Consider the following 23,932-nt stretch of genomic DNA (forward strand, 5'->3'; position numbering starts at 1 on the left):
ACTCGTTGCAGCTAAAAAATCGGACGTGCGGAGGTGTGGAAGCATCGATTTGCTCCCGGATGTTTTGGCCAGTTTATCATGAGACAAATAGACGAACGAAGACAAGACTCCATAATCGAAATGCTACAGGCTGGATTTCGATGTCTTCAATCGCCTTTGTCAGTCTTCAATTGTCTGATTGTTGGGGTGTCCGGAACCCCGGGGATGGCCCCGAACACGCAAGCTTGTTCTCCACAGAGGTGGAATCCTCAATATCGGCATTGTCGCCGATGTCAAGGACCAGCCCATCATCTTACCCACAGACCGACGGCTTCCCTTGTGATCCTTTTGCATCGGACAGTCAATCACTCCACAGCTTGGCTGATCTCAGAGATCTTGGTATGGAGAAACCATGCCGTTCTGCCAACTCCTGTGACCTGTGTTAGCCACGCCTCTACAACACACAACTCAGCCCTACAAAGTATCGTTAATCTGCGCGTCGAAAGAAGCGTTTCAACAACAACGCTTTGTCACCCCATTGCTCCTTTGCGACCCCAACACACACAATGCCTTCCAGCAATATTGCTTCCAAATCCAACCCACTTCCGCCGGGAGTCTACACGCCTGTCGTTACTATCTACAAGGCAAACGATCCATCGCAACAAGTAGATCATGATGCCATGTATGTGCAGTGCCAGGGCCTCATCGGTGCTGGAATGCACGGCCTAGTCTACCTCGGCACTAACGGCGAGCTTGCCCTCTTGACACCTGAGGAACGCAAAGCCATTATTCAAACTGCAGCGAGAGCAATTGCCGACCTCAAAAAGCCCAATTACCCTCTAGTCGCAGGCATCTCCGCCCAGTCAACCTTCGAAACGATCCTCAACGCAAAAGACGCAGCGGGTGCCGGCGCCAACTTCGCGCTGCTGTTACCTCCGAGCTACTGGGCCAAGGCCCTGTCAAGCAACGCGCTGCTTGCCTACTATCGCGCCGTAGCGGACGCGTCGCCGATTCCGATCATTGTCTACAATTTTCCCGGTGTCACTGCTGGTATTGATCTCGATTCGGACCAGATCGCGGCCCTGGCGTCTCATCCCAACATTTCGGCAGTCAAGCTCACGTGCGGAAACGTCGGGAAGCTGACACGCCTCACAAGCAAGTTCAAGCACGATCAGTTTGGTGTCTTTGGTGGCAGCAGCGACTACCTACTGCCAACGCTCCATGCGGGCGGCAGTGGATGTGTCACGGGCATGGGCAATATTTTTCCGGGCTGCACATCAGCGGTGTATGACTTGTTCCAGTCAGGCAGGGTGGATGAGGCAAGAAAGCTCCAGGATGACGTGGCTAATGCGGAATGGGCATGCAAGAAGGGCATTGCTTGCACCAAGTATGGAGCCTGGTACTACTTTGGTAGAGGCCGAGGTTTAGACAGCGAGGCCTCCTGGAACATGAGAAAGCCATACGAGCCTCTGAGTGACGCCATGAAAAAATGGACTTTGGAGACTTTAGGGGTGCTAGAGAAGGCAGAGAAGGAGAGGCCTTGGGACAGGTAGATTGCAGAGTGAATTCATCAGGAGTATCATTTTGCGGTAGTGCTGCGGATTCTTATACCTGGGGAGGGCTTGGACAAAAAGCGATTCAGCCAAAGACCCCGTCACTTTTGAGCGCAAACTCTACATGTAGATGATTGACAACCCAGTCATGTACCTCAATAGTATTCCTGGACAGGTTTCCTTCCAGTATAGAAGCCGCAAGACCACGCTACAAGCCGTGCGATAGTGAGAATGAGCTCAGAGGAAAGGTGTAACTGCTTAATTTAGAGCAGTGAAGACGCCTTCTACACGCCTTCTACATGTGGTCCGCAGCTATTAAATATAGGTAGGGGGCGAAACAAATCTGAATTTCGGCCCTGAGCAGTCTTTATTTAAACGTTCTCGTAGTCCTCAACCCCTATTCAGCCCCCCCCTGTTCGGTGGCTCCGCAGGGCCACCTGGCGTGTAGCGACCAGCTGTGCGCTTCCTCGGACTCAAGCATCGTCCACCCAATGCTCAATATTTTCAATCCGAACATACTTGATATGTTGGCGATGAAAAGTGAAAGCAATATGAACGGGCGCATGTGAGACATCTTGCTCGGTCCAGATACTTGGATAGCTCAGCTCCCTGTTTGCTTTCTTCTCCGAGTTGTTTGTCATGCAGAATCCATCGCCATCCTCCAGAACCCGTGTTTTCCATGTGATCCCCTGGTCTGACGAGATGCCAACTGTCAAGGCCTTGCGAGGGGTACCCCAAATGGCGGATCTGCCATTCACGGATACTTGATTGGGCCGTTTGTCGCCTTCAGGGGTAATATCATCGTACAAACCTTCCCGTCTAGTCATATTAGGTACAGCAGCGGACTTGTTGAAGACGATTGCAATGCTTCCCGATGGAAGACGGGCAGCGCAAATTCCGCTGTTGGGATTTGGCAGACTGATGGGTTCGGGAGATGCCCAGTCAATGCCATCTGTGGACGTGGACCGGTACACCTTGTCCGCCCATCGACTCCGGAAGAAGGCGACATATTGATCTTGTCCCCTAAAAGGCGGCACAATATTCATATGAACCGCGCCGATGCCCCCAGGGACTCTCTTTTCCTCCCAGGTCACGCCATCGTCGCGTGAGAAAAGTACAGCGGAGATGTCGTCGTTTCCTATCCATCTCTGTCCTGCAGCGGACCGGCAGAGGAAGACAGGTAGAACCCATGTTCCATCTTTGAGAACAACGAGTGGTTGGCGGACGAAAACCCCCTTCAAGTCTTTAAACGGATAACTAGGCTCTGACCAAGTGACGCCATGGTCACTGGATGTCCGAACCATGACTAATGCACCGTCCTGGTTGCCTGCATCCTGTGAAGTGTGGAAGAGCCATATGTGACCAGTCCTGGGTGCTCTAAAAAGCACAGGGTTCTGACAACTGCGGCCCGTGTCCGATGAGATCTTTTGCGGTGGAGACCATTCGTTTGACCCTGGGGTCTGACGCGATAGCCAGATACTGATGTCAGGTAATCCTTCCTGGGAGCCTCCGAACCAGGCACAGAGCAGAGTCTTGTTGGGTAATTGAAGAAGGTTGGAGGCATGGGATTGAATAGTAGTCGCCGGTAGCGAGTCGAAGTGAACGATAGAGGACGCCATTAAGTTGGTGGCCGCCGTGGTGATCTGATCCACAGCTGGTTTATTTCGATTCGAGGCGTGCTGGATTTTTGTGATCCGTAATGATTAGGCATCGTTTCTTAATATTCCCAATGTGCTGCAGTCCGTAGACATGCATACTCCGCACCAAGTCCGGGAATGACGACTGACAATACTAGCATTTGACACATGCCAGTCGCTGAGACGCTACGATTCATGCCTCAAGCTAAGATGCTGTTCCAGTGACATTGCTAGATGCAACTCCACACTTAGAGTGACATGGCTGCATGTTACAGTTGATTTTGTCATCACTGTTTTTCATTGGAAGACTGGGCAATCTCGGACACAAAGCCGGATCTTCGTGCACTCTCGGCATTGTGACCGATGCGGCAGACGGCACCCAGAGTTCGAGCCGTCTGCTTTGAAGCGCCTCATGTTCCTTGGCCTGCCAGTGGAATATGCGGGGAAGCTTCCCACGGGGTATCCAACTTAGTCATTAACTGGCGTTGACGGACGTTGGGATATATGACTGTTCTACTTCAGCATTGCTCAAAAGAGCCTTGATTACTATGGTCTCGGTTCTAGTCACTAAAATCATTTCTACATAGTCTCATATCTTTTTATCAACGAACGACTTCTACCGGATACCCACTGTATCTTTCCCAGCCATGGGTGGTGGCACTTCACTATGGGCGTCTCCAGAATGGAAGAATGACCCTAAAGAGATCTTTAACCGGAAACTCCTTCTTCTTGGAGTTACAATTGCCATGGCGGGTTGCTCTTATGGGTTCGATCAAGGAAATATCGGTGGTGTCATGACATTTGTCTCGTTCCGAAAGGCCATGGGATTCGACGACCTGCAGCCATCAGAAGTCGACCAACGAGGTAAGTCTGTAACAAAAACGACGAAGTATCAAGCCTGACCTTATACAACGCAGAGGGGAACATCGCAGCAATGTGTAAGTGCTTCTAGAAAGTATGTTCGCATTTTCTGACACGTAGTCGAAAGTGGCCGCAGGTGGCTCAGCCGGTGCATTGCTCGCAGCACCATGTGCCGATTTCCTTGGAAGGAAGAGGTCCGTGACAATCATGTCCGGTTTGTTCTTGATCGGGTGTGCCATGCAAGAAGTTCCTCGTTTGAACGTGCTGTACGCTGGAAGACTCCTAGCTGGCATCGCGATCGGTGCGACCTCGATGGTGAGGGTTCTCATGCTCCGCCAGATCTACTGTTTAGCTAATCAGGGAAATCTGCAGTTAGCGCCTCAGTATCTCGCAGAAAACTCCCCAAAGACTATCCGAGGTTCTCTTACAACATCCTACAACCTCATGATTGTCCTGGCGCTCTGTCTGGCCTTTTGGGTCAACTACGCCGTGAGCTTGTGGCCTAAGCAAGACCCCAACGATAACACTTCTTGGCAACTGGCTTTGGGCATTCAATTGATACCGGGTTTTTTTCTCTTCTGCCTTATCTGGTGTAAGACTTTGTCATGCTGTTTTGTCGATGGGTCCAGCTGACGATATACTAGTTGTGATCGAAACTCCCCGTGCTCTCATTTCGAAAGGAAAGAAAGATCGCGGTCTTAAAAACCTTTGCAAGCTCCGAGGCCTGCCCGCGGATCACCCTTATGTTCACCAAGAGTATATGGAGATCAATGCCCAGGCCGAATATGAACAACGCCAGTATAAGGGTAAGCTGCATTGGCAGATGCAAATCAAATATGCGAGCAGACAGGAGACGCTAACAAACCTAGGCTACAACTACATTGCCGTTTTCAAAGATATTGGCACGAATGCCAGCAATCGGCGTCGTTTCTTCCTCGCCGTCATGCTGTTTATTTTCCACAAAGGCACAGGAACAGATTCACTGAATTACTTTGCACCTGAGATCTTTGCCATGATCGGTGTGCCTCGTGGCTCCAGCTCTCTGTTGACTGTTGGCATCTACGGTCTTGTCAAATTGGTTGCGACAGTTATTTACGTCACTCTCATCGTTGACCGCGTTGGACGGCGCCTTCCACTAATGATCGGGGCAACAATTCAAGCCTGCGCCATGCTTTACATTGGACTTTTCATTCGCTTTGCCAATCCCGAGGCAGGTGGTGGCACCTCAGCTGGTGGCTACGTTGGAATCATCTGGTTAGTGATGACTGCGTCCTGCACACTTGATAGAGAGATGAGTGCTGATAAGTAACAGGATTTATCTTTACGCTGTCGGATGGTCTTTCGGTCACTGCGTAGCTCCGTACGTTGTTGCTGCCGAAATCTTTCCGGCTCGTATCCGATCAGTCTGCATGTCGTTCTGTCTGTTCACCAACTGGATTGTGAACTATGGCATCACTTCTGCAACGCCCCACATGATGCGTACCATGGGCTACGGAACCTTTCTCTTCTTCTCTATCATCACATTCATTGGTGTCGGTTTTATTTACTTCTGTTTGCCCGAGCTGAAGGGCAGGAGCATGGAGTCTATGGACGACCTCTTCTCGCATTCGCTGTGGTCGATGTTCCGGCGGGCGTATCCTACGAGCGATGAACTGGTACGCCACGATGTTCAGGAACAGCTCGCTCGAGAGGACAAGAATGATGGCACGCATGTCTCGATGGTTGAAGAACGGGAGGCGGAGAAGCGGGTGTAGATTCATGAGTGCCGCAGTCCCATGGTTATCAGGCATCTCAGATTGGCGCATTTGTTGTTGAATGTGTTAAGAGGGCATAAAGATATCGCAGGTGCCCCTGGTAGCGGAGATATTGAATACGACTGCCTCTCGAGAAGGAGCAATCAAGAACGGTGCTGAGCGGATGAACAGTCGCAGAAGCTGCAGAGCCCGACTATTTATTTGGTGCGAAACGAGGTTTTTTATAATCATCTGTATAATGAACCGGTCTGGCGTGAAACTCGAGGTCGTATCGACAAGCTGTAGTAGTGAAACCAAGGCTGAGCTCGAGTGAATCTTGAACAATCAGAGAATATGGCGCAGGTGACGTTCTCAGCACTGTTAATTTTGCCATACTGCCGAAGTCAAGTCATGTTATGAAAGAATCTTGCCCTAATGGCATCGGGCTGCTAGCCATCTAACGTCGCAAATCTAGTCCCACCCAAGCAAGCCCATGACAGGGAGAGTTTTATCAGCAGCCTCGATCTTACTTCTCATAGCTTTCAGCTCATCAACATCCCAATTGACACATACAAACTTCCCATTCAAGAACTTTGCTTCATCGCTCGTAGCCCACACAACAAAATCGGCAGGCAGGCTGACATCATCAAACGCTAGCCCTAGGTCAACGGCTTTGTGCCCAAACTTGGCAGCCATGGCCGTGCCACCAATGAGACCAGGATGAATCTGCAGCACGAAGAGGTTCGGGTTCTCGTGATGGAAGTACTCAAACAACTTGGTGCCCCCTATCTTCGAAGCGCGATAGGCCGAAAATGTTTCCATATACGGCAAGTAGACCGCTGCCGTCGAGATGTGGATAACACCCGCGCCAGGAGCAGCAACAGGGAGAAAGGCGCGAAGAAGGTTAAAGTTGCCCTTGATTGCTACTTCAAAGGCACGCCACCAGTCGGTGGGCGCGGCTTCGGCAATGGTCGTCAGGTCAGGCATGTAGCCGGCGTTGGCGATGAGGATATCGATTTTGCCTTCGATAGCCTCGGTGTAGGCTTTGAGGGCAGCGTCAACTGCAGAGGCGTCCGCGACGTCGACAACGTAGATGTGAATCTTGGTGTCTGTTTTCAGAGCCTCGATGCTGGCTTTAGTAATCTCAAGGGTCTTAAGAGTGCGGCCAAGGAGGGCCAGATTCGCGACATTGGATTGGGCGAGAGACTTGGCTATGGCGCTGCCGATTCCAGGACTGGCAGCCCCAGTTATCAAAGCATTCTTCTCGGAGGTGGAGAGCTCAGGGCGAAGAGGAGAAATGGCTTCATAGGTCTTGGTGCGGTATATTTTGGTGGGATTAGGAGAAGCCATGGTACTGGATTGCAGGTAATGTAGTGAAGACGTACTTGGATGACGGCGTCAAGGTTAGATGATGGCAAAGCGAGTACCCAAGCTCTATTATTCATCACTGCCTTTGAGTGAGATTTTCCCTTCTTTTATACGCCGGTGCATGGCAGCAATCTGTTACTCGAAAACCTGGGATTGCGCCATCTCTGATGATGAACCGTGTGACATGACCAATGTTCGCCCGCATCAGAAGCAGCTGCCATTTCCAATCACTGAGCTCCTGCATAGCAAGCAATGAATATGCTCTATACCAAAGTTCCTCCGGTCATACGGGTGAGATGGATCAGACCGTAAGACTCCGGTGTGGTCGCCTGGTTGGCAACGTTATGATAACGCTTCACGGTGTCATATTTGCTCCATGTCGATTATTAATGGCAAGTGGATACTATAGTCTGACGTGCGCTGCCACCAACCTAAAATCTGATGGCGGCCAACGTTAGCCCAGCTCAAACCTGAGTAACGTTATCAACGTTTGGACTCCAGCCCTACGATCAATCAAACAGGATGGCGAGCCGGGACAACAAAGCTGCCGACGTAAGTGCATTGCCAAGTCAACCCATCTGGTTCGGATGATCATCAGCAACGGTGATAACGAAGGTAACAGGCAGCAAGTCGCCGTGAAAGGGGAGTGATCGCCCAGCGAGAGTACCGGAAGCGACACGCAAATAAGGTTCAGATTCTGCAAGACGAGAACACAGCTTTGAGGAAAGCCATCGAAGATATTGACATTGCTCTCAGGAGTCGGGGGCTACTTGTCGGCGACCTCAGTAAAGTCCTCAATCGTGCTCGTCAAGCGGCTGGATTACCCGAGCTGCAGTCGAACTCGGAGCCCGTGATCTCGCTCGAAGCAGGGCTCTCGAACAGTGCCCAAGCTCGGCAGCAGACCCCTGAACCAAACCCCCACGACACGCCCATTCAGGCCGTGTCCTCGGTCCCGCAAGGCCTGTCTCACGCTGTAGGACAGCACCAGGGCCACTGGTCAGTCCTATCGCTGGGTAGCGGCCGTATGAGTCCACGTCTCGATTATGGCCTCTGGAATGACACTGATCGGCTCGTTCGTCTCTTTGACCCGCCAGAAGACATACTACCTTACATTGGCGACAAAGCAAAGACCATTACTGGTGCCATCTTCTGGAGCTGCATCACGAGAACGGTTGCTCTCTGGAAAGAACACAACCAGGCACGCGCGATCAGTGATGCCTCAGACAATGCTTCCACCACCACGTCGCCCGCCACCGCGTCGCTCCGGCACATTTTCTCACTCCAGTCCGTGATGAAGGATGAGACATTTCTGATGTCTCTCGCTCAGTCTCGCCTGGACTACAAACGAAAAGGATATACCTTTGTTCGCCTCCAGGAGCAATCCCGCGAAAATTCTTCTTCTGAGCTCGCCGACATGCGCCGTCAAGCCACGGACGCTGCTGCGTCCCAAGGAAAGCCGCCTTCCATGTGGAAATCGCTCGAGGATGTCGAAGTCATGCTGAAGAGTCACATGACTGAAGATGAAGTTGACCGCATGAGCGCTGTCGCGCAGGGTAACGGCACAGATGAGGACGCCTACTTGTTCAGCATCATTGTCATTTCCCTGGCGAACCATTTCATTTGTTTCGGCGACGGCCCGCGCTGGGACGCAGTCTATGTCTCCCTCGCCGTCGGTGGTTGGCTCAAAGTCCTCCAAGATCCAGCAGAGCCCAAGTCATGGGACAAGATCCCGTCAAGTCAGTACTTGACGGGGCCTGACATGGGCGGGGAAACCCGCCAGCATCAGCCCTAGCCGCCTTCGTCTCAGTCGCCTGTATTGTACATGCGGCTGAGCGATGGGGATGGGGCAGTGCGACCTCCACGTAAGCTTGCGCCGAGCGAGGCCTTAGATTGGTTGTGGACTCTGATCTCTGGAGTACCCGGAAGTGCCTGGTACAGTCGGTACCTTCAGATCAGCAGAACTATCAAATCATGAATCGCGCGTCAGCGCAGACGTGCGTCTTATCTCTACACAAACAACGTCATTGCCCCGACCGAGGCACGACGACACCGACATCGAAGCTCCGAGCGCCAACATACTTATCATGGAGGGGGTACCACCTGGCATTCAACTCTCGTCGCAATGTTCGACCGTCGCCAACCGCAGCGCTCAATTGAGCATCGGATTCGAGAAGTTGGCGGCGCAGACGAACGCCGGGAGCCTCATTCACGATGAGCTGAGGGAGCTGGCGTCCATCGTGAACGCACTGTCACAAGGCGCGGAGGAGCTTTCGGCAAACCTGGCCAGTGCGGCCAATCTCCGTGAACAAGTTCGACGACAAATCTCGTCGTCCATGTCCTCATGCGAACTACTCCTCGGTGGCGTGACAACTGACTTGGAGGCAGCCTTGTCAGCCTCGGCACGAGAACAATCAGAACTACAACCCTTTACTGACGCTGCGGAGCTGTGGAGGCTTCACATTGAGACTGTATTTGCCTTTCAAGACATTGTACACCTGGAAGACGGGGAACAGCAGCAGGGAGTCTTCGCGGCGCTTGAGACCAAACTCGAAGACATCGAACGACTCATGGCTGAGTTTCACTTGTCACACCCAGGACCAGCTCCTGCGGCACCTGAACCATCAATACCGTCGGATAAACAAGGCGTGCTTCCTGACTACGATACAGCTGTTGCTAGCTCATCAACTCATGTTGCTACAACACCAAGTTGTGACGTCGGGCACCAGCAAGACGATGCACAGCCTGAGGTTCCCCTTTATCATGACTTGAGGCAACGGAAGGGTAAGTCGAAGGCCAAGTCAGCCAGAGCGAAAGGCGTCTTTGGCGGGTTCAACAATATTTTCAAGACGCTTTCCTCCAAAATCAATCCTATCGAACCCCTCGTGACACCACTTTGTCACGCTGCGGCTATTGGTAACATCCCGCAAATCAAGGGCCTTCTCGGCGAGGGCGCCAACATCAACGGCCATAATGAGAAGGGATACACCCCGTTGATCAGCGCTATTCTTGCAAATCGCCTCGACGCCGTCAATTTTCTCATTGATAATTACGCAAAGATCACCACGAAAGACTCGATCAAGAACATGCCGCCGTTGTTCCACGCTGCTGAGGCTGGATATACCGACATTTTGAAGGTTCTCCTCAGCCATGGCGCCGATCCGAAGGCCAGCAACACCATCGGAACTCCCCACTTCATTGGGACAGTCGAGAAGGCTCCGCTTGCCTCAGTCGCCCTGCTTTTAGAGCACGGCGCAGACCCCAACGCTGTCAGCGCCGTTGGTCGACACGTCCTGGTCGCTGCCGTCCAGCGCAAAGACCTTCCTGCTGTCCGCCTTCTCCTCGACCATGGCGCCAAAATTTCAGCTACCAACATCACCGGCCAGCCCCTACTGGGCGTCGCAGTGGCAAACAAGCAGCTCGACATGGTCAAGCTTCTCATCGACAATGGCGCCGACGTGAACGCCCGCGCCGGGGCAAACGGGTGTCCCCTCTCCATGGCCGTCAACTCGGGCAACATTGATCTCCTACGTCTGCTGCTCGCTTCCAACGCAAATCCAGACGGCAAGGACGTCAAGAGCGCCCCCGTGCTCGTCAACGCTATCTCCAGTGGCTCGCTTGAGATTGTCACGATGCTTCTCGAGGCGGGGGCCGACGCCGACTCCCGAGACATTACGGGCCGCGCCGGCTTACTCCTCGCTGTTCAGCAAGACAAGCTTCATATCGCACGCCTCCTACTCAAGCATGGCGCCGCCGCCACCATATCGAACCACTCGGGGACGCACTTCCTCACTGTAGTTGCGAAACAGTCCGTTTCGAGTGAGGGCGAAAAGTCTGAGCTGATGCGACTGCTTCTCAAGGCCGGCGCCAACCCAAACAAACACTCGCTGCCGTGGGGGTATCTATCCAATATGCCGCTAGGCCACTGCATCAAGCATGATAAGATTGAACTCGTGCGCGTGTTATTGGAAGGCGGGGCAGATCCGCACATCACCGTGGCGGCGAGTCCGAATTCGCCAAAGTCACCGTTCGAGTATGCGCTCAACCATGACAAGGTGGATGCGATGCGCATCATGCTAGAGCACCAAGACCGAGACAATAAGTGGTTCAAAGAGAGGGACCCTCTCAAGGCAGGATTCTCGAAAGCGGTCGAGACAGGCAAGAGGGAAATGGTGGACATGTTTCTAAATCAGGGGTTCGGAACCTTGGACCAGGCCATATTTCTCGCGGGAACTTCGGGGCAGAGGGAGCTGTTAGTGGCGCTCGAGCAAAGACAGAATACCGGGTCAAGGCGTGCATCACAAGCAGGATCATCCACGAAGTTGACTGAGCCGTCCGGTAGCCAGGATGCGGACGAGGCCCCGCCAGCATACGGATCAAGGCGCTCAACTGGGCACAGTATCGTGACCCAAACAGACCATTAGGGAGGCGGAAGCGGTGCTTTTGTTTGCATCTTCACGACGAACGACACTTAAAAACACGTGTCTTTAATTCTATGACATCCCTTCTAAACCCCTTTGTGTCTCGAAAGGCGTGCATGTCCCTCTCGGTAGGCATTTGGCTTGTGCATGGGGGCGCGGATTGAATATTGAGAAGACCGACGTCTACGAGTTGACTGTACTAAGAGCATTGAGATATTTTGGGACGGCTCTTTGGATCATATGCTTGTTAGCTGGTGTTTAGTGCTAGAGGTCATAGTTTGTTAAACAGAGTTCATAACTCACAACCCATTGAATCAAGCAATCTCTGGCCCCCGATAGGAAAGTAGATAAGATTAATGGTGAATAATGCAGTGAGATAGCTGTTGGTACTGTCATTGTTTGAGGATCATCAATTCCAAGTGACATTCTGAAAAGACCCTCGAAGACTACCAGCATAGCAAGGCAGGGTAGCAAGCTCGCCGTCATGTGGACAGATTCTTAGCCCCCAAAGACTTAACCATCAAGATAGGTAGCGTATCCTCAGCACATTTAGTTTCCATGTTCAAGGCAGAATCAATCAGTCATTCTCCTTTATTGATCTTTAACCTGAGGCTATCCGAGGCTATTTTATGCCACCACATGAGTAAGTAGATAGATAGTCGTGATGCAAACTCATGGTGTTTCGCGATGCTGCTTCCATGAATGACCAGAGAGACCACCTCACAGAATAGTGAAAAGTCTAGCAGCGGCAAATGCAGCTTCCGTAAGGTGGCTGAGATGGTGCGTTGCACTGCAAGACAGATAAGCGAAGGAACAGAGCATAAGGGAAGTCGAGGTTCAACTAACGTATGAGTTGGTGCATGCCCTGCCATACAGGGCCCTGCACTTGGCCGGGCACTGGTTGTTGCCATAGACGCAGCCCAAGCCCTGGCGAGCCTCAAGAGTGGCCGGGGTCACGTCGTTATCGGCGGTGGGAGCAGCAAGGGCCATAACGGCGCTGGCAATGACGAAGAGAATCGAGGTACGCATTTTCGATGTTGTAAGATAGAAGATAGGTGTTCGTTACAATTTGTTGGTTGATGCAACGATAGCTGGTGGGCATCGGATTGTTTTATAGTCACAACCGCTCCCTACAGAGCAGCTAGATCACGGTGACTCCTGAGTGTACAGCCAATCCGCAGTCTGTTTCATCACCAGACTCACTAGCAAGCAAATTGTGCAGGACTTGGCCCCAAGTATGGCAACATTCACCAGACGATCTCAACGCCAAAACGCCATGATGCGAGGGTGAGAGGAGTACATAGCCGCCATTCAAACGCTTTTCCTATTTCAAACAATACTCGATCAATGAGCCTCCGAATCTGATTTGGGAATGTTTAGCGGGCTCTGGTCGCTCAGCGTGGCCTCAGAACCTCTGTTGTCTGCATTTGACCTCTGGGATGCAGATCCCGCCACGGCCATACGCAAAACCATACCAGCTGGAACAGCGATCAAAATGCCATTTACCCCAAGTTGCATAGGCTAGCCTGTCTTTCACAGCATTATCGTCGGCGACCTCGCTCCGTCGATTGCATACTATTTGACGCCACTTCTGCGGGTCGGGCCTAGAATGAGCCGCTGCATTGGTGTCTTACACTGTGGTCTGGATGTTTGGCTAGGCATCTCCTCAGCGGATCGCTATACGCGCTGTCAAATTGGAGACACCAAATCGCCAGCGTTGTCACAATGCAGTGTTTTGATTGAAGCAGGCGCCAGCGGCGGCTGATCTGCAGCGTCAGTCCTGGATACAAGAGATTGCCGTAGGCGATCTTACGCCGGAGCCGGTGGTATGGCCAAGTCTGTGGGAAAAGCACTCAGCATCGTTCGCCACGTAAATCGAGATGTGAACAGATTTGACGCCCTGAAGAGGACGACGTCTTGTTAGCATGCAGCGAAGCAACATGGAGCCCGTGCATGGTCAAAACCCGGTCAAACTCGTCTCGAATTCTTACAATTTGTTATGTTAAGTTGGCGAACCTATATCTCGAACCACCTAGCGTCAACCCTCGGCTTGCACAATGTCAGCCACGACAGCATACTCATCGTGCGAAGCCGTGACCTCCAGTTCACCCTTCTCAAATCTCCCCTCAGGCAAGAACACGACACCATCGGCATCCGTAACCCCTGTAAACTCAAGCTTCGGCCCTTGTCGCACATGTACCAGCGCCCCCTTGACCGGGAAGGATCGCCAAACACAGGTGGTCCAGTCGGGACCTTGCGCTCCCCAAGGATCCGGATGAACGGCTCTCGCAGCTTGACCTTGATGAGCGGTAGCCTGAGAGATGGAATGGCCGCCCGATACACCCTCAACTCGGGGTCTCCAAGGAGATTAAGCGTGTATATGGCCCAGCGATCGGCGCCAGCTATGAAGCCAGACGTACCGAAGGTGGCAAGACGGCTGTCATTCAGCAATCCAAGATGACGTGTGGCAGTCAGGCGATGGAAGAAGGCGCGTTGGAAATTATCTCCCACGCCGATCCAGGAGAAGCGCGTATTGCCAATGTAGGCGACCGCGCCGCCGTTGGGATTCTTAATGAGAGCCTCGCTCATGGAGTCCTCCTCGTCAAACTGGTTGGTCAGGCAGGAGTCGGCATAGGCGATGAAGCCAAGGGGTCCATTGGTGAGGTTGCTCGCCGTGTTCACGGACAGTGAACAGCAGCCGTTGCTATTGCCGTGGCCAGAGAGCGAGACGATGTGCGGGGCTGCATCGAGAGCAGAGCGGAGATTCGAGACAGTCAAAAAATCTACCGGAGCAGCGATGCGATCGATAAAAGGCAAGTCAAACTCGTCTTCGTAGAAGCGCTGATGGCGGTCGATACCGGGCAGTTCGCTGCGGATCTGCTTGCGGAGGATTTCCTGGTCGGCCATGGAGCCGTCAGCGCCACGGGGATTGAATTCATACATCTGAGGTGTGCGCTCGGCAAGGGAGCCATGGATGATGACCCAAGGGCTTCGCATAGGCCAACTGATGCGCGTGCCGAAGATATTCATTTGGAATCTGCTTGGAGACGAATCTGTGGCCGACGTAGCAAAATACCAGCCTCGAACTACAGGATTCGCGTCCGTCTTGTAAGGAAGAACTCGCCGATCGTCCTCGGTGATACGCGCGATGACATCCCAGGCAAAAGAGTCTGGTGCTGCGTCTCTCTTGAGCAGGGACCGCGACTGTGTAGCATCGTGACTATACTGTCCGTTGGCGGGAACGGCATTGCCCGTTGGCCAGAAAACAGCGCGGGATCCCCAATCTGCGGCTGCGAGAACCAGATCACGAGGCCACTGGCGGTTTGCCGCCCGCCAACCCAGGCGGCCGAGTCTCTCGTATGCCAGCGTCTTATTCACAAAGGTGTTGGCCTCGGCTGCGGTCTCAACTGGAGCACGGCCAACACTGAGCTCGGTCTGCAGGTTAACTCCATCAATATCAGAGCCGTCAAGACGGAATTGGCCGTAAACGCCGTTCCCAATAGCATCCCAATCATGTGGTGGCGTGTACACGTAGGGCATTTGGAAAGTGACTGGCCCGAACCTAACCGGTCTTGTTCGTACAACCCAGCTGGTAAGACTGGCATAGTAGAAGTCGGTTGGCAGCGTGTTCCAGGCATAGATGAACTGCAGCCCAGCGTTCACCAGCGACGATGGGCCCTCGACACGAACAAAATTGGTCGGCGTTGCGCTTCGCGTGGCGTAGTCGTCGGCTGTTGTAAAGTACCAACCGGGCGACGTGCTGCTCGAAGTACCAGCCGCGTCGTACCGGATGAGAGCTCCCGTGTCGGGTCTGACAAGCAGGTTGTCCGTGCTCGCACCCCACCAGGTACCGGGGTTCACGGCGTGGATGCGAAGATGAGAGCCTGTCCAGAAAGACTTGTTGTTGGCAGGCGGATTGACCGTCAGCGGAGGCTCAATTCCACCCTCGAGCGCACCCGCCACTCGACGCACAGGAACAATGCTCGTGTCACCGCCGAGAAGAAGCCAGTTGACGCCCCAGCGGGTGCGGACATCCTTGAGGAACCGACGGATGACCTCCTGGAGATCACGAGATCCAGCGCGGAAGTTACCCCAGCGACCCGCTACGATATCTGTGATCGAGACGACCCTAGTGGAAATACCACGGGCGCGCTTGGCTTCAGCGAGACGCTCAAACTCCTTGATAAGGCCCGGTCGAGAAACTCCAGGAGCGATAGCCACGGGGTCCCAGGTCACATCATCCGTGATGATGAGGTAGTCGCTTCGCAGCTCAATGATGGGCCAGTCCCGACGAATGCTGCCGATCACGATGGGGTTGATGACCTGTGAGATCGCCATATCCCGAAGGCGTGACGCCTCGGCAGCACCACTGATAAAACGCTCTGGCTCGGGAATAACACGACTCTTGTCGACATCTTTGCCATAGATCTTGGAGAACTCGGCAATCGCTTCGTTTTGGTCTTTGTCTGTCATGCATGCCGTCTTGACAGCGTCGATGGCAAGCTGGACATGTGTGCACAGCTCCAACTGGCCCTTAAGTGTATACCGGATGGGCGTCACCTCAACGACGGCAATGCGGTTAGCCCCTATGGTCTCAATGCGGACAGCTTGTACAATGTGTGGTGGATTCTTGGCTGCCTCCACGTAGGCTTCGGGGATCGGTGGCGCGAAAGGGGAAGCTGGCAGTTTATCCTTCTCGTCAACCGGGGACCGGTCAGGGCGATGAATGGACCGGCAGGTGCAGTCACCGGCGCAGTGGAGCGTCGTGTCTCCGGCAGGACGGGAACCTTGAAACTCTCCGCCGCCGCCTGGCCGGTACTGTTGCGCGGGAACGACCAGCGTCCCCGCGTCCGCGACAAGCTCCCATTTTTCCTCGACAATCTTTAGACTGCCAGGCCAGAAAGGTTCGGGGAGAGCAAGGCGCAACTGAGTTCGTGGGAGGGCGGGAGTGCCAGGCTCTCCAGTGCTGTTCAGATCCTCGAGCTTGACAATGACGCCGAAGGGCGTCTGGCTCAAGGTCAGACCCTTTGTATCGAAGTGAAGCGACACACAGACTGAATTGTCCTTGGTCTTGTGTACTTCGGTGCGCATATTGATAATAGCAGAACAGACGATACTGGGTGGGGTGGTATACAAGTAATGTTGAAAACAACGTTGGAGGAAGTATCAGATGTAGATCGGCAACGTGAGGCTCTCCCCATAATTCTCTGAAACCTTTGTAATTTATATCATCAAAGGGTCCTCGTCGTCAAAATAATCTGGGCGAAGCTTTCGCGATGCATCCAGCTGACTTACAGTTCGCTCCCACGCTGCAGCCCTTCGGACTTCAGCTGCGGCTACTCACGCGGCTGACCCCGACGCCATTGCGACGCCCAGGGACAAATCCTATTGATGAAAGACAGCACACCGAGAAGCCACTTGATAGGCAACAACGACAATATGGCGGTGGCTGAAATTGTGTTGACCACTCAGCCTTCGGCAATGTAACTTTGGAAACATGCAAAAGTCCTGGACCTGTGGGATGAAGTTATTTGGGACGCCCTTTCGCCCAGGGCTGAGCTCGTGTTTGAAAGTCTTGACGCTGAGATGCGTGCCTATTTTTCGAATGGTTGCGTTATCCTCCTGGCGTCATGGAGCCTGGTCTAGCCCGTGTGTGAATCTGTTCTCGCAGGTTCATCACATGGTATTTTCAGGGTTCACCTGACTGATACTTGAACAGGCTGATGCTATCCCCTTTTGGCTTGTCCAGCTGGCCTTCACAAGGCAACTTTGACCTTGCTGCTGGTAGAGACCATTCTTTGTCTAGGCTGAGCCATCCCTGTAGCCTATCTTGATCGTGCATCCAGGCTGACGGTGCAGATGGGTCAGCTCTTGGTCACCTTGGGCCTACAGTCCGACATAACCGTGATTTGAAACTGGCGTGTCGACGGTGACTGAAAAACCTCGTGGCCAGTGCTTAATGATAATCGACATCCGATTCGGCTTACCACCGAGCTATGATCTCTCGGAGACGCCATCGGAACTGGCTGAGTGGGACAATAGCAAATAGGCTTCTCGGTCATTGTCTCGAAAGATCGCATCGAAGACTGTGTTCCCGTTAACGTTGTACGTCTAGAAACATCAGTCTGGGGTCTCTTCCTCTGAAGCAGCGCCAATAACGGACGTCGTGCCAGGCGGACTTGATCTACAGTCGCCTGAGAACTAATGCGATACGCTCTCCTAGTGAGCTGAACGCATCCATGTGTGACGTCTTGCCCATGGCCCGACAGATGCAAATTGTTGTGGTAAGAGCTCACGTTCATCGCCCTCCGAGCATGGCAAGGTTCAGACAACCCTGTCGGTAATGAACGAAGCCGGTACTCTTGGAACTCTCGCAGCGTGCTCACAGTACGCGATGAGGTGTGCCCAGGCTGCGCACTCATGCCAAGGCACGTGATTGAAGACATCAGGAGCACTAGCATGATGTTCGTTATACAACAGATTGAATTACGGCGACAGAAGTCTCTTGCTGGCAGGAACACGAGTTAAATATTCCTCAATCTCATAAACCCGAGAACTCGTCTTTCGGTCGCAGCATTGCGCCATGTCCTAAATCGATGCCAGAGCGCTGGGTAGCCCTGCCGGTGAGCCCGGAGGCCCCGTACGTCATCTAAATCTCCCCAAAAGCCGCGAATCACGCCGGCGAATAACCCCGGGCGGGCAAGCTGCCCCGAGTCACGGCGTGGCTGAGCATGGATCTCACGAAGGAAAGCCCCCGCACAGGACTGCAAGAGGCGTCTGCAGGCACCACAGAATAAGAATAAGCTTACCGGGTCAATCGTGAGCTAGGCGTTGGGCACCTTCCCGAACAAGCAGGTGGCTAAAGGATTCAGTGACCTGCCGAAAGCTGGCAGCCAAGCAGATGATCGCTTCTCGAGAGCTCCTCATGCCAAGATATTCAAGTCCGGCGGGGTCGCCAACCAGGGCCTGCTTATCTCGAGACTTGTCACCTGCCAAGCCCACTACTGTAGCATCGCGTCTTACGTGCTTGCGTCTCGCCGGCGTCGGTCGAAGAAAACACTGGCGACGAGCTCGATAATCCGCCAGCCTCCTCATCATCGTGGCCATGGCATTCTCCACCCCGATGCTTGCCACGCCGGTCTGGCGGAGTCCCAAAGGACCTTGAGAACTCCATGGCAATCGTCTCTGAGAGGAAGGTGATCAACAGGTACTCCAGGTACATAAAGATCGACAGTCCCGGGTGGTAGCATCGCGTTCTATCACCCTATCGAAGTCGCATCGTCCTCCTGGTACTCTTCATTGGGTTTACTTCAATACCGACATCGTCAACATGGTCCGTCTTACTTCTGCCGTCCTCGGTTCTGCCGTGGCTGGCCTGGCCAGCGCGGCTGGCGCCGGTTCCAAGGAACAATACGCCTCGGGTGAGGTTCACCACCGCATCATGGGCATCAAGATGGTTTGTTCCCTTCAGCACGTCCCTTCCCAACATGGCTGATGCTAACAAGCTTTTCAGGCCCAGTGGGAGGCTGAGATGGCCAATGGTGAAATGGACGCCGCGCGCTTCCCTGAGCTTGGTTATACTCCTTGCGTGAACGGGTTCGCTGCCGCCATTCCTGGCGACCCTCTTAACACCTTCAGGTGTAGCAATGTATGGAGCTACCCTCTTCCTTCTCAAATCAACTCAGACCATTAATGACGGTTATTCTACAGATTGACCTCTACCACTTCCTGACCCACGAGCAGCTCGGCAGCTGGGGTGGCCGTGGCTCCTCCTCCTGGGGTTGGACTTCTGCCGATGGCCGTGAATTCGTTGCCATTGGCCAGTACGACGGGACCGCCTTTGCTGAGATCACCAAAGAGGGCAAGCTCAGCTACGTTGGTCGTCTTCCGCAGTACGACGCCATTGGCTCCAACTGGCGTGAGATTCGTATCGTCGGCGACATTGTTGTCATTGGCTCTGAGGCCATCAAGCATGGCGTCCAGTTCTTCGACATGAAGAAGGTCCTCGACCTTGACCCTGCCAACCCCAAGAACTTCACGCAGGCCGATCTGACCGGTCACTGGGACGAGCTTCCTGTCGGCCGTACCCACAACATTGTGGTCAACCACGAGCTCAACTACGCCATCGCTGCTGGCTCCGTCGGTGGCAACGCAACCATTCGTGTCCGAGACAACCTGCCCTGCCGTGGCGGGTTGATCTTCCTTGACATCAGCGACCCAACAAACGTCACTAGCCCTGGGTGCGCTGCCGGCGACGGCTACGTTCACGACGCCGAATGTCTCGTGTACCGTGGCCCCGACACACGCTACTACGGCCGTGATATCTGCTACGGCTACAACGAGGACACTCTCACCATTTACGACGTGACGAACAAGGTCGGTAACGTCACCAACATCATCTCCATCTCCGACTTCCCTGGCGCCGAGTACATCCACCAGGGCGTCGTCAACAATGAGACATGGCAGGAGTACCTCTTCCTCGACGACGAGTTTGATGAGCGCGACGCCAAGGTCGGTCCCATGACCAAGGGTCTTCCCACCACCCACATATTCGACATCCGTGACCTCGAGAAGCCCGTCTACACTGGAAACTACGCTGGCAAGACTCGCTCCATTGACCACAACCAGTACATCGTCAACGGTCTCCTCTACCAGTCCAACTACGGCAACGGCCTCAACGTTCTCGACACCAGCAGCGTTACCAAGGACCCTACCGGTGCCAGCATCTGCGAGGTCGGCCACTTTGATATCCACCCCGAGGACGATGAGGCGCCCGGCGGCGGCGTGGTCGCCTTCACCGGCTCGTGGTCTTCGTACGCCAACTTCAAGTCCGGCTTCATCTTCGTCCACACCATTGAGCGCGGCAGCTTCGTCGTCAAGCTGACCTCCAAGACGTGCCCCAAGCCCCCCAAGTGCAGCTCCAACAACTGCATGCGCGCCCTCCGCGCCTCGCACATCCCCGGCCGTCTCGAGGATTCGATTGAGTTCTGTGGTAACTTCACCGTCCGCCAGGAGACCGACGAAAAGCTCGTGCCGTCCTACGCCGCCAAGGCCTGCGGTGGCGAGAACCGCGATGTCGTCGAGCGCGTCAGCAGCGCCTGCGCTTGTATTCCCAAGACGGAGGTGCCTGAGCTCCCCCGGACGACCACCCGTCCCCCTGTGCCCACGGTCCTCCCCCCTTGAAGATTGCGCGCCCTCTACTAGTAAACATAGGCGCGCCCTATTCTGCGCCTAGGACCCATGGAATTGACAGTCGTGGGGGAAAATGAATCATGAGCCACATACGAAGAAAGAAACTTTCCACATTCCGTTCATATGTTTCTTTGCATGGCGTGACTGAACCTAATTTCGGAGCCGGAAGCCGCTCCGATGTGTCAACAGTAGCGGCCTCCACTCGACTTTGGTGCAGAAGCCGCTTAATCCTCAACTGTTGACCAGGTTCATCAACTCACTTAGGGCCCTGACTCCCGCCCTAGCCTCCAATCCCTGTAGTACCTGTCAAAAAGGTAGGCAGGCCGTTCCAGAATCCTGACTGAAATGTCTCACATGAATCCAGTGGGGTAGAAGATGTGGTCTGAGGCAACTAAACATGCCATTATTTGCCTTCCGGCAGTTTAGCTTTAGCATTGCGTGCCCCCTTGGTGTGAGAATTCCCTTGCAACGAGCGAGGGACGTAAATTACCGCACCAGCTCTTCATTCCTGCTGTGGTCAATTTGCCTTGTCCTCGTAGAACCTATGAGGCAGACCAGACCGTTGGTGTTCCTTAGAAAGCTTAGGTAGGTTCTGACAGCAATTTATCCGACACAAACGCTAATCGGGAAACGCTACGTGAGCCTTGTCACGCTACTGACCGCTTCGCCAACATGGCGCCGCGGGAGCCGAAGGAGCTGCGCTGATACCAAGATAAGGTACCAAAAGAAGCTAGTAGGTCGCTGAAATCGATCGCCAGTCGACTGCCGTTCGCAGAATTACTAGTGCTTTACGTCAAACTGTATGAGGAGGCCCTCACCAACTCATGGACTCGCAGGTCCACGTTTGACACCTTGATGCGCATCGCTGACCAGGCAATCAAGGGGTTGGAAGGAAGCTTCGCCCTCGCATCACTGATCCTGGAAAGCAATTCCATGTTCTCATGACGTGGCTACCACATCTGCAAAGCATCCAACCCCTGCTGATGAACGGCTCCGAATTCTTGGATTAGATTCTAATATCTGCTTCTCCGGCCGTGTGTCCCGCATTAGCTGCTCCAGAATGCAGGTCCCATAACTGAGCCGCCAGTAGGCTCTCCTGAGGAATGGCAACTGGCTCGTCGGCGATGAAACACCTGCTATGTAGGTATGTAGGCCAAGGGATGATTGTATGAGGACAGGCCTTTTAAGTTTGGCTTGTCCATAGGCCTTCGCCTACCGCGTCCATCCGGTCTGCTGCCTGTTCTTTCCATCTGCCGGTCCATCACTGTCCAAATCTTCCTCTGAGATCCAGACCTCGGTTCTCTTCTGGATACCAGGCTCCAGTGGGATGTCACTGTGGTCGCTTTTGGCGTTCGATCCCCTGCGCCCCGCCTGGACATACGTCTCAGGGCGCCCAACGTTGTCTCCACGGAGCTTGCTCGCCAAGTAGGCGGAGCGAGATTGCGAGTTTGGGGCGTAGGAGGAGTTGGTCGGGGTTTCTTTCTCGCCAAAAAAATAGACATAGATCTGGCGAGACAGGGCAACGTTGGCGGCGATGATACCCAGGAACAGCTCGGCATTGGAATAGATGGCGGTTCTGGCATATACCCCTGCGTGGTCCTTGTGGTTAGCAAACAACAGGTACAACAGCCGTGTGGTGAACATACAACTGAGATCCGACGTGACGAGGCCTAACGATGATGCCCTCACTATACCAAATCCAGTGGCGCTGCAGATCATCAGCGACATGAACCGCAACATGTACCCAACAGGCCTTCGACTCACATCAGGCCGAGCCCCATGAGGCAGCAGACAGAAACCTTAGTCTTGAATGGAATTTGAACATTCCATACAACGACTAGCGGGAGGAACGAGCAGAGAAGATCCGTCAGCACCGAGTAGGCTGCGCACAGGTGGATGGGTCAGTGGTGATCCATACAATGTTTGAGAGGGGAGGGGCCCGCAACATACAGATCGTCAGATAGATCGAGTAGATCCGAATCTTTGGTTCCCAGCACGTGCCAACACCTGTCCAGTACGCCGAGACAGGATCACACTCCGCCAGCAGGATGATGATACAGCCAAAGTTCGTCACAACAAGCCCAGCCATAACGCTATACAGGGTGATTTTCAGCGGCTTCGTGTTCTTGATGCGTAGGAGAAGAAGCATGATCGAACACTTGAGCAAGCAGATGCTTGCGAACAGGAGAATCTGCGCGAACCAGCCCAACATGTTGCTAGTCTGATAATCGTGTTTCTCGAGGTACCACCTGTGTCGCCCGTTTCCAAATGTACCCTGCGCAACCTGTACTCCGAATCGAGCCGTGGCGAGGACCGTCACCATGGCCATGGTGTAGTCGTCCCATCCCAGGTTGCGGCGCGCGAGACGCACCCACAAGCGGAGGATGCTGGTGATGATGACAAAGGCTATAAGCGTACCAGATATGCCAATCAGCGATGGGTTGATATTTTCGTCCGGTGGTAGCGGGTTCGGGGGTTTGACGACGGCCATGATGAGGGAGGGAGAATAGGTCGTAGGTATATGCCCAGCAAAGATCTAACAATCAGAGCACTGTAGCTTGACGAAGGAGAAAAGAGGGTTTAGGGATCAACATCCAACGTTTGGGGCTCATGCGATTGTTGCTAGTAATGTATAATCTCGTCCGAACCACTTGAGACCTGTTCCGCTTGTTGACAGAGCCGGGAAAGTTGCCGTAAGTACCATGTAAACCGGTGAGGAGGCAGGTTGCCATAGCGGACAGACTGAAAGCTCCGAGTAGGGGGGAAGGTTGAAGCTGCCGTCAGAGGCTGTAACCCGACCCTTGGCCGGTCTTTGTCCCTCGTGTTGACCGTGGGGGATGGTTGCCAGAGCTGAGTTCGTCCTCTGCTGGCCCTTGAAGATTATGACATTTCAGCAGGGGGGATGACTCGACGTGTTCCTGGCAGCGTGGGCATTTCCACGTGTGCGAACAGGTTCAAGCAGCGCCCTTGTACAGAAATGGCCATCGCACGGCACAAACTGACAAACCACGTTGTTTTCCTATCAAGAAACTTTCAACCATCGAACCATGCACACCACTGCCGTCCTCTCGTGGTGGAGTGGATCATGCCTCCTTGCTTTTCCCAAGTATTCCTTACCCTCGCTTAGAACAGAGAGGGGAAACGCGCCACCACGGGCGAAGGCGCAATATACACGAGTCACGACTCAGTCG

At 53.7% G+C, this 23,932-nt stretch overlaps 9 protein-coding genes across 9 annotated transcripts; 5 read left to right on the top strand and 4 right to left on the bottom strand.

Moving 5' to 3' along the window:
- Window positions 1-545: 545 nt before the first annotated feature.
- Window positions 546-1,532, top strand: VDBG_09109 (dihydrodipicolinate synthase; the record flags this gene model as incomplete). The annotated part of the gene is made up of 1 exon (XM_003000568.1): window positions 546-1,532. The coding sequence occupies one exon, from the start codon at window positions 546-548 to the stop codon at window positions 1,530-1,532; it is 987 nt and encodes a 328-aa protein (XP_003000614.1).
- Window positions 1,533-1,770: 238 nt separating this feature from the next.
- On the bottom strand, window positions 1,771-3,210 carry VDBG_09110 (glycosyl hydrolase; the record flags this gene model as incomplete). The annotated part of the gene is made up of 1 exon (XM_003000569.1): window positions 1,771-3,210. The coding sequence occupies one exon, from the start codon at window positions 3,149-3,151 to the stop codon at window positions 2,006-2,008; it is 1,146 nt and encodes a 381-aa protein (XP_003000615.1).
- A 606-nt stretch (window positions 3,211-3,816) lies between these two features.
- On the top strand, window positions 3,817-5,784 carry VDBG_09111 (quinate permease; the record flags this gene model as incomplete). The annotated part of the gene is made up of 5 exons (XM_003000570.1): window positions 3,817-4,033; window positions 4,167-4,622; window positions 4,675-4,836; window positions 4,900-5,284; window positions 5,343-5,784. 5 exons carry the CDS (start codon window positions 3,817-3,819, stop codon window positions 5,782-5,784), a joined length of 1,662 nt encoding a protein of 553 aa, XP_003000616.1.
- Window positions 5,785-6,234: 450 nt separating this feature from the next.
- VDBG_09112 (conserved hypothetical protein) lies at window positions 6,235-7,113 on the bottom strand (the record flags this gene model as incomplete). The annotated part of the gene is made up of 1 exon (XM_003000571.1): window positions 6,235-7,113. The coding sequence occupies one exon, from the start codon at window positions 7,111-7,113 to the stop codon at window positions 6,235-6,237; it is 879 nt and encodes a 292-aa protein (XP_003000617.1).
- Window positions 7,114-7,653: 540 nt separating this feature from the next.
- Window positions 7,654-8,923, top strand: VDBG_09113 (conserved hypothetical protein; the record flags this gene model as incomplete). Its single annotated transcript, XM_003000572.1, has 2 exons — window positions 7,654-7,683; window positions 7,754-8,923. 2 exons carry the CDS (start codon window positions 7,654-7,656, stop codon window positions 8,921-8,923), a joined length of 1,200 nt encoding a protein of 399 aa, XP_003000618.1.
- Window positions 8,924-9,215: 292 nt separating this feature from the next.
- VDBG_09114 (ankyrin repeat and protein kinase domain-containing protein) lies at window positions 9,216-11,552 on the top strand (the record flags this gene model as incomplete). Its single annotated transcript, XM_003000573.1, has 1 exon — window positions 9,216-11,552. The coding sequence occupies one exon, from the start codon at window positions 9,216-9,218 to the stop codon at window positions 11,550-11,552; it is 2,337 nt and encodes a 778-aa protein (XP_003000619.1).
- Window positions 11,553-13,565: 2,013 nt separating this feature from the next.
- On the bottom strand, window positions 13,566-16,640 carry VDBG_09115 (predicted protein; the record flags this gene model as incomplete). Its single annotated transcript, XM_003000574.1, has 1 exon — window positions 13,566-16,640. One exon carries the CDS (start codon window positions 16,638-16,640, stop codon window positions 13,566-13,568), a length of 3,075 nt encoding a protein of 1,024 aa, XP_003000620.1.
- A 2,239-nt stretch (window positions 16,641-18,879) lies between these two features.
- On the top strand, window positions 18,880-20,732 carry VDBG_09116 (conserved hypothetical protein; the record flags this gene model as incomplete). Its single annotated transcript, XM_003000575.1, has 2 exons — window positions 18,880-19,005; window positions 19,260-20,732. 2 exons carry the CDS (start codon window positions 18,880-18,882, stop codon window positions 20,730-20,732), a joined length of 1,599 nt encoding a protein of 532 aa, XP_003000621.1.
- Window positions 20,733-21,953: 1,221 nt separating this feature from the next.
- On the bottom strand, window positions 21,954-23,232 carry VDBG_09117 (conserved hypothetical protein; the record flags this gene model as incomplete). The annotated part of the gene is made up of 2 exons (XM_003000576.1): window positions 21,954-22,330; window positions 22,692-23,232. 2 exons carry the CDS (start codon window positions 23,230-23,232, stop codon window positions 21,954-21,956), a joined length of 918 nt encoding a protein of 305 aa, XP_003000622.1.
- Between the last annotated feature and the right edge of the window lie 700 nt (window positions 23,233-23,932).

Source organism: Verticillium alfalfae, genomic scaffold (genome assembly GCF_000150825.1).
Source record: "Verticillium alfalfae VaMs.102 supercont1.14 genomic scaffold, whole genome shotgun sequence".
NCBI lineage: Eukaryota > Fungi > Ascomycota > Sordariomycetes > Glomerellales > Plectosphaerellaceae > Verticillium > Verticillium alfalfae.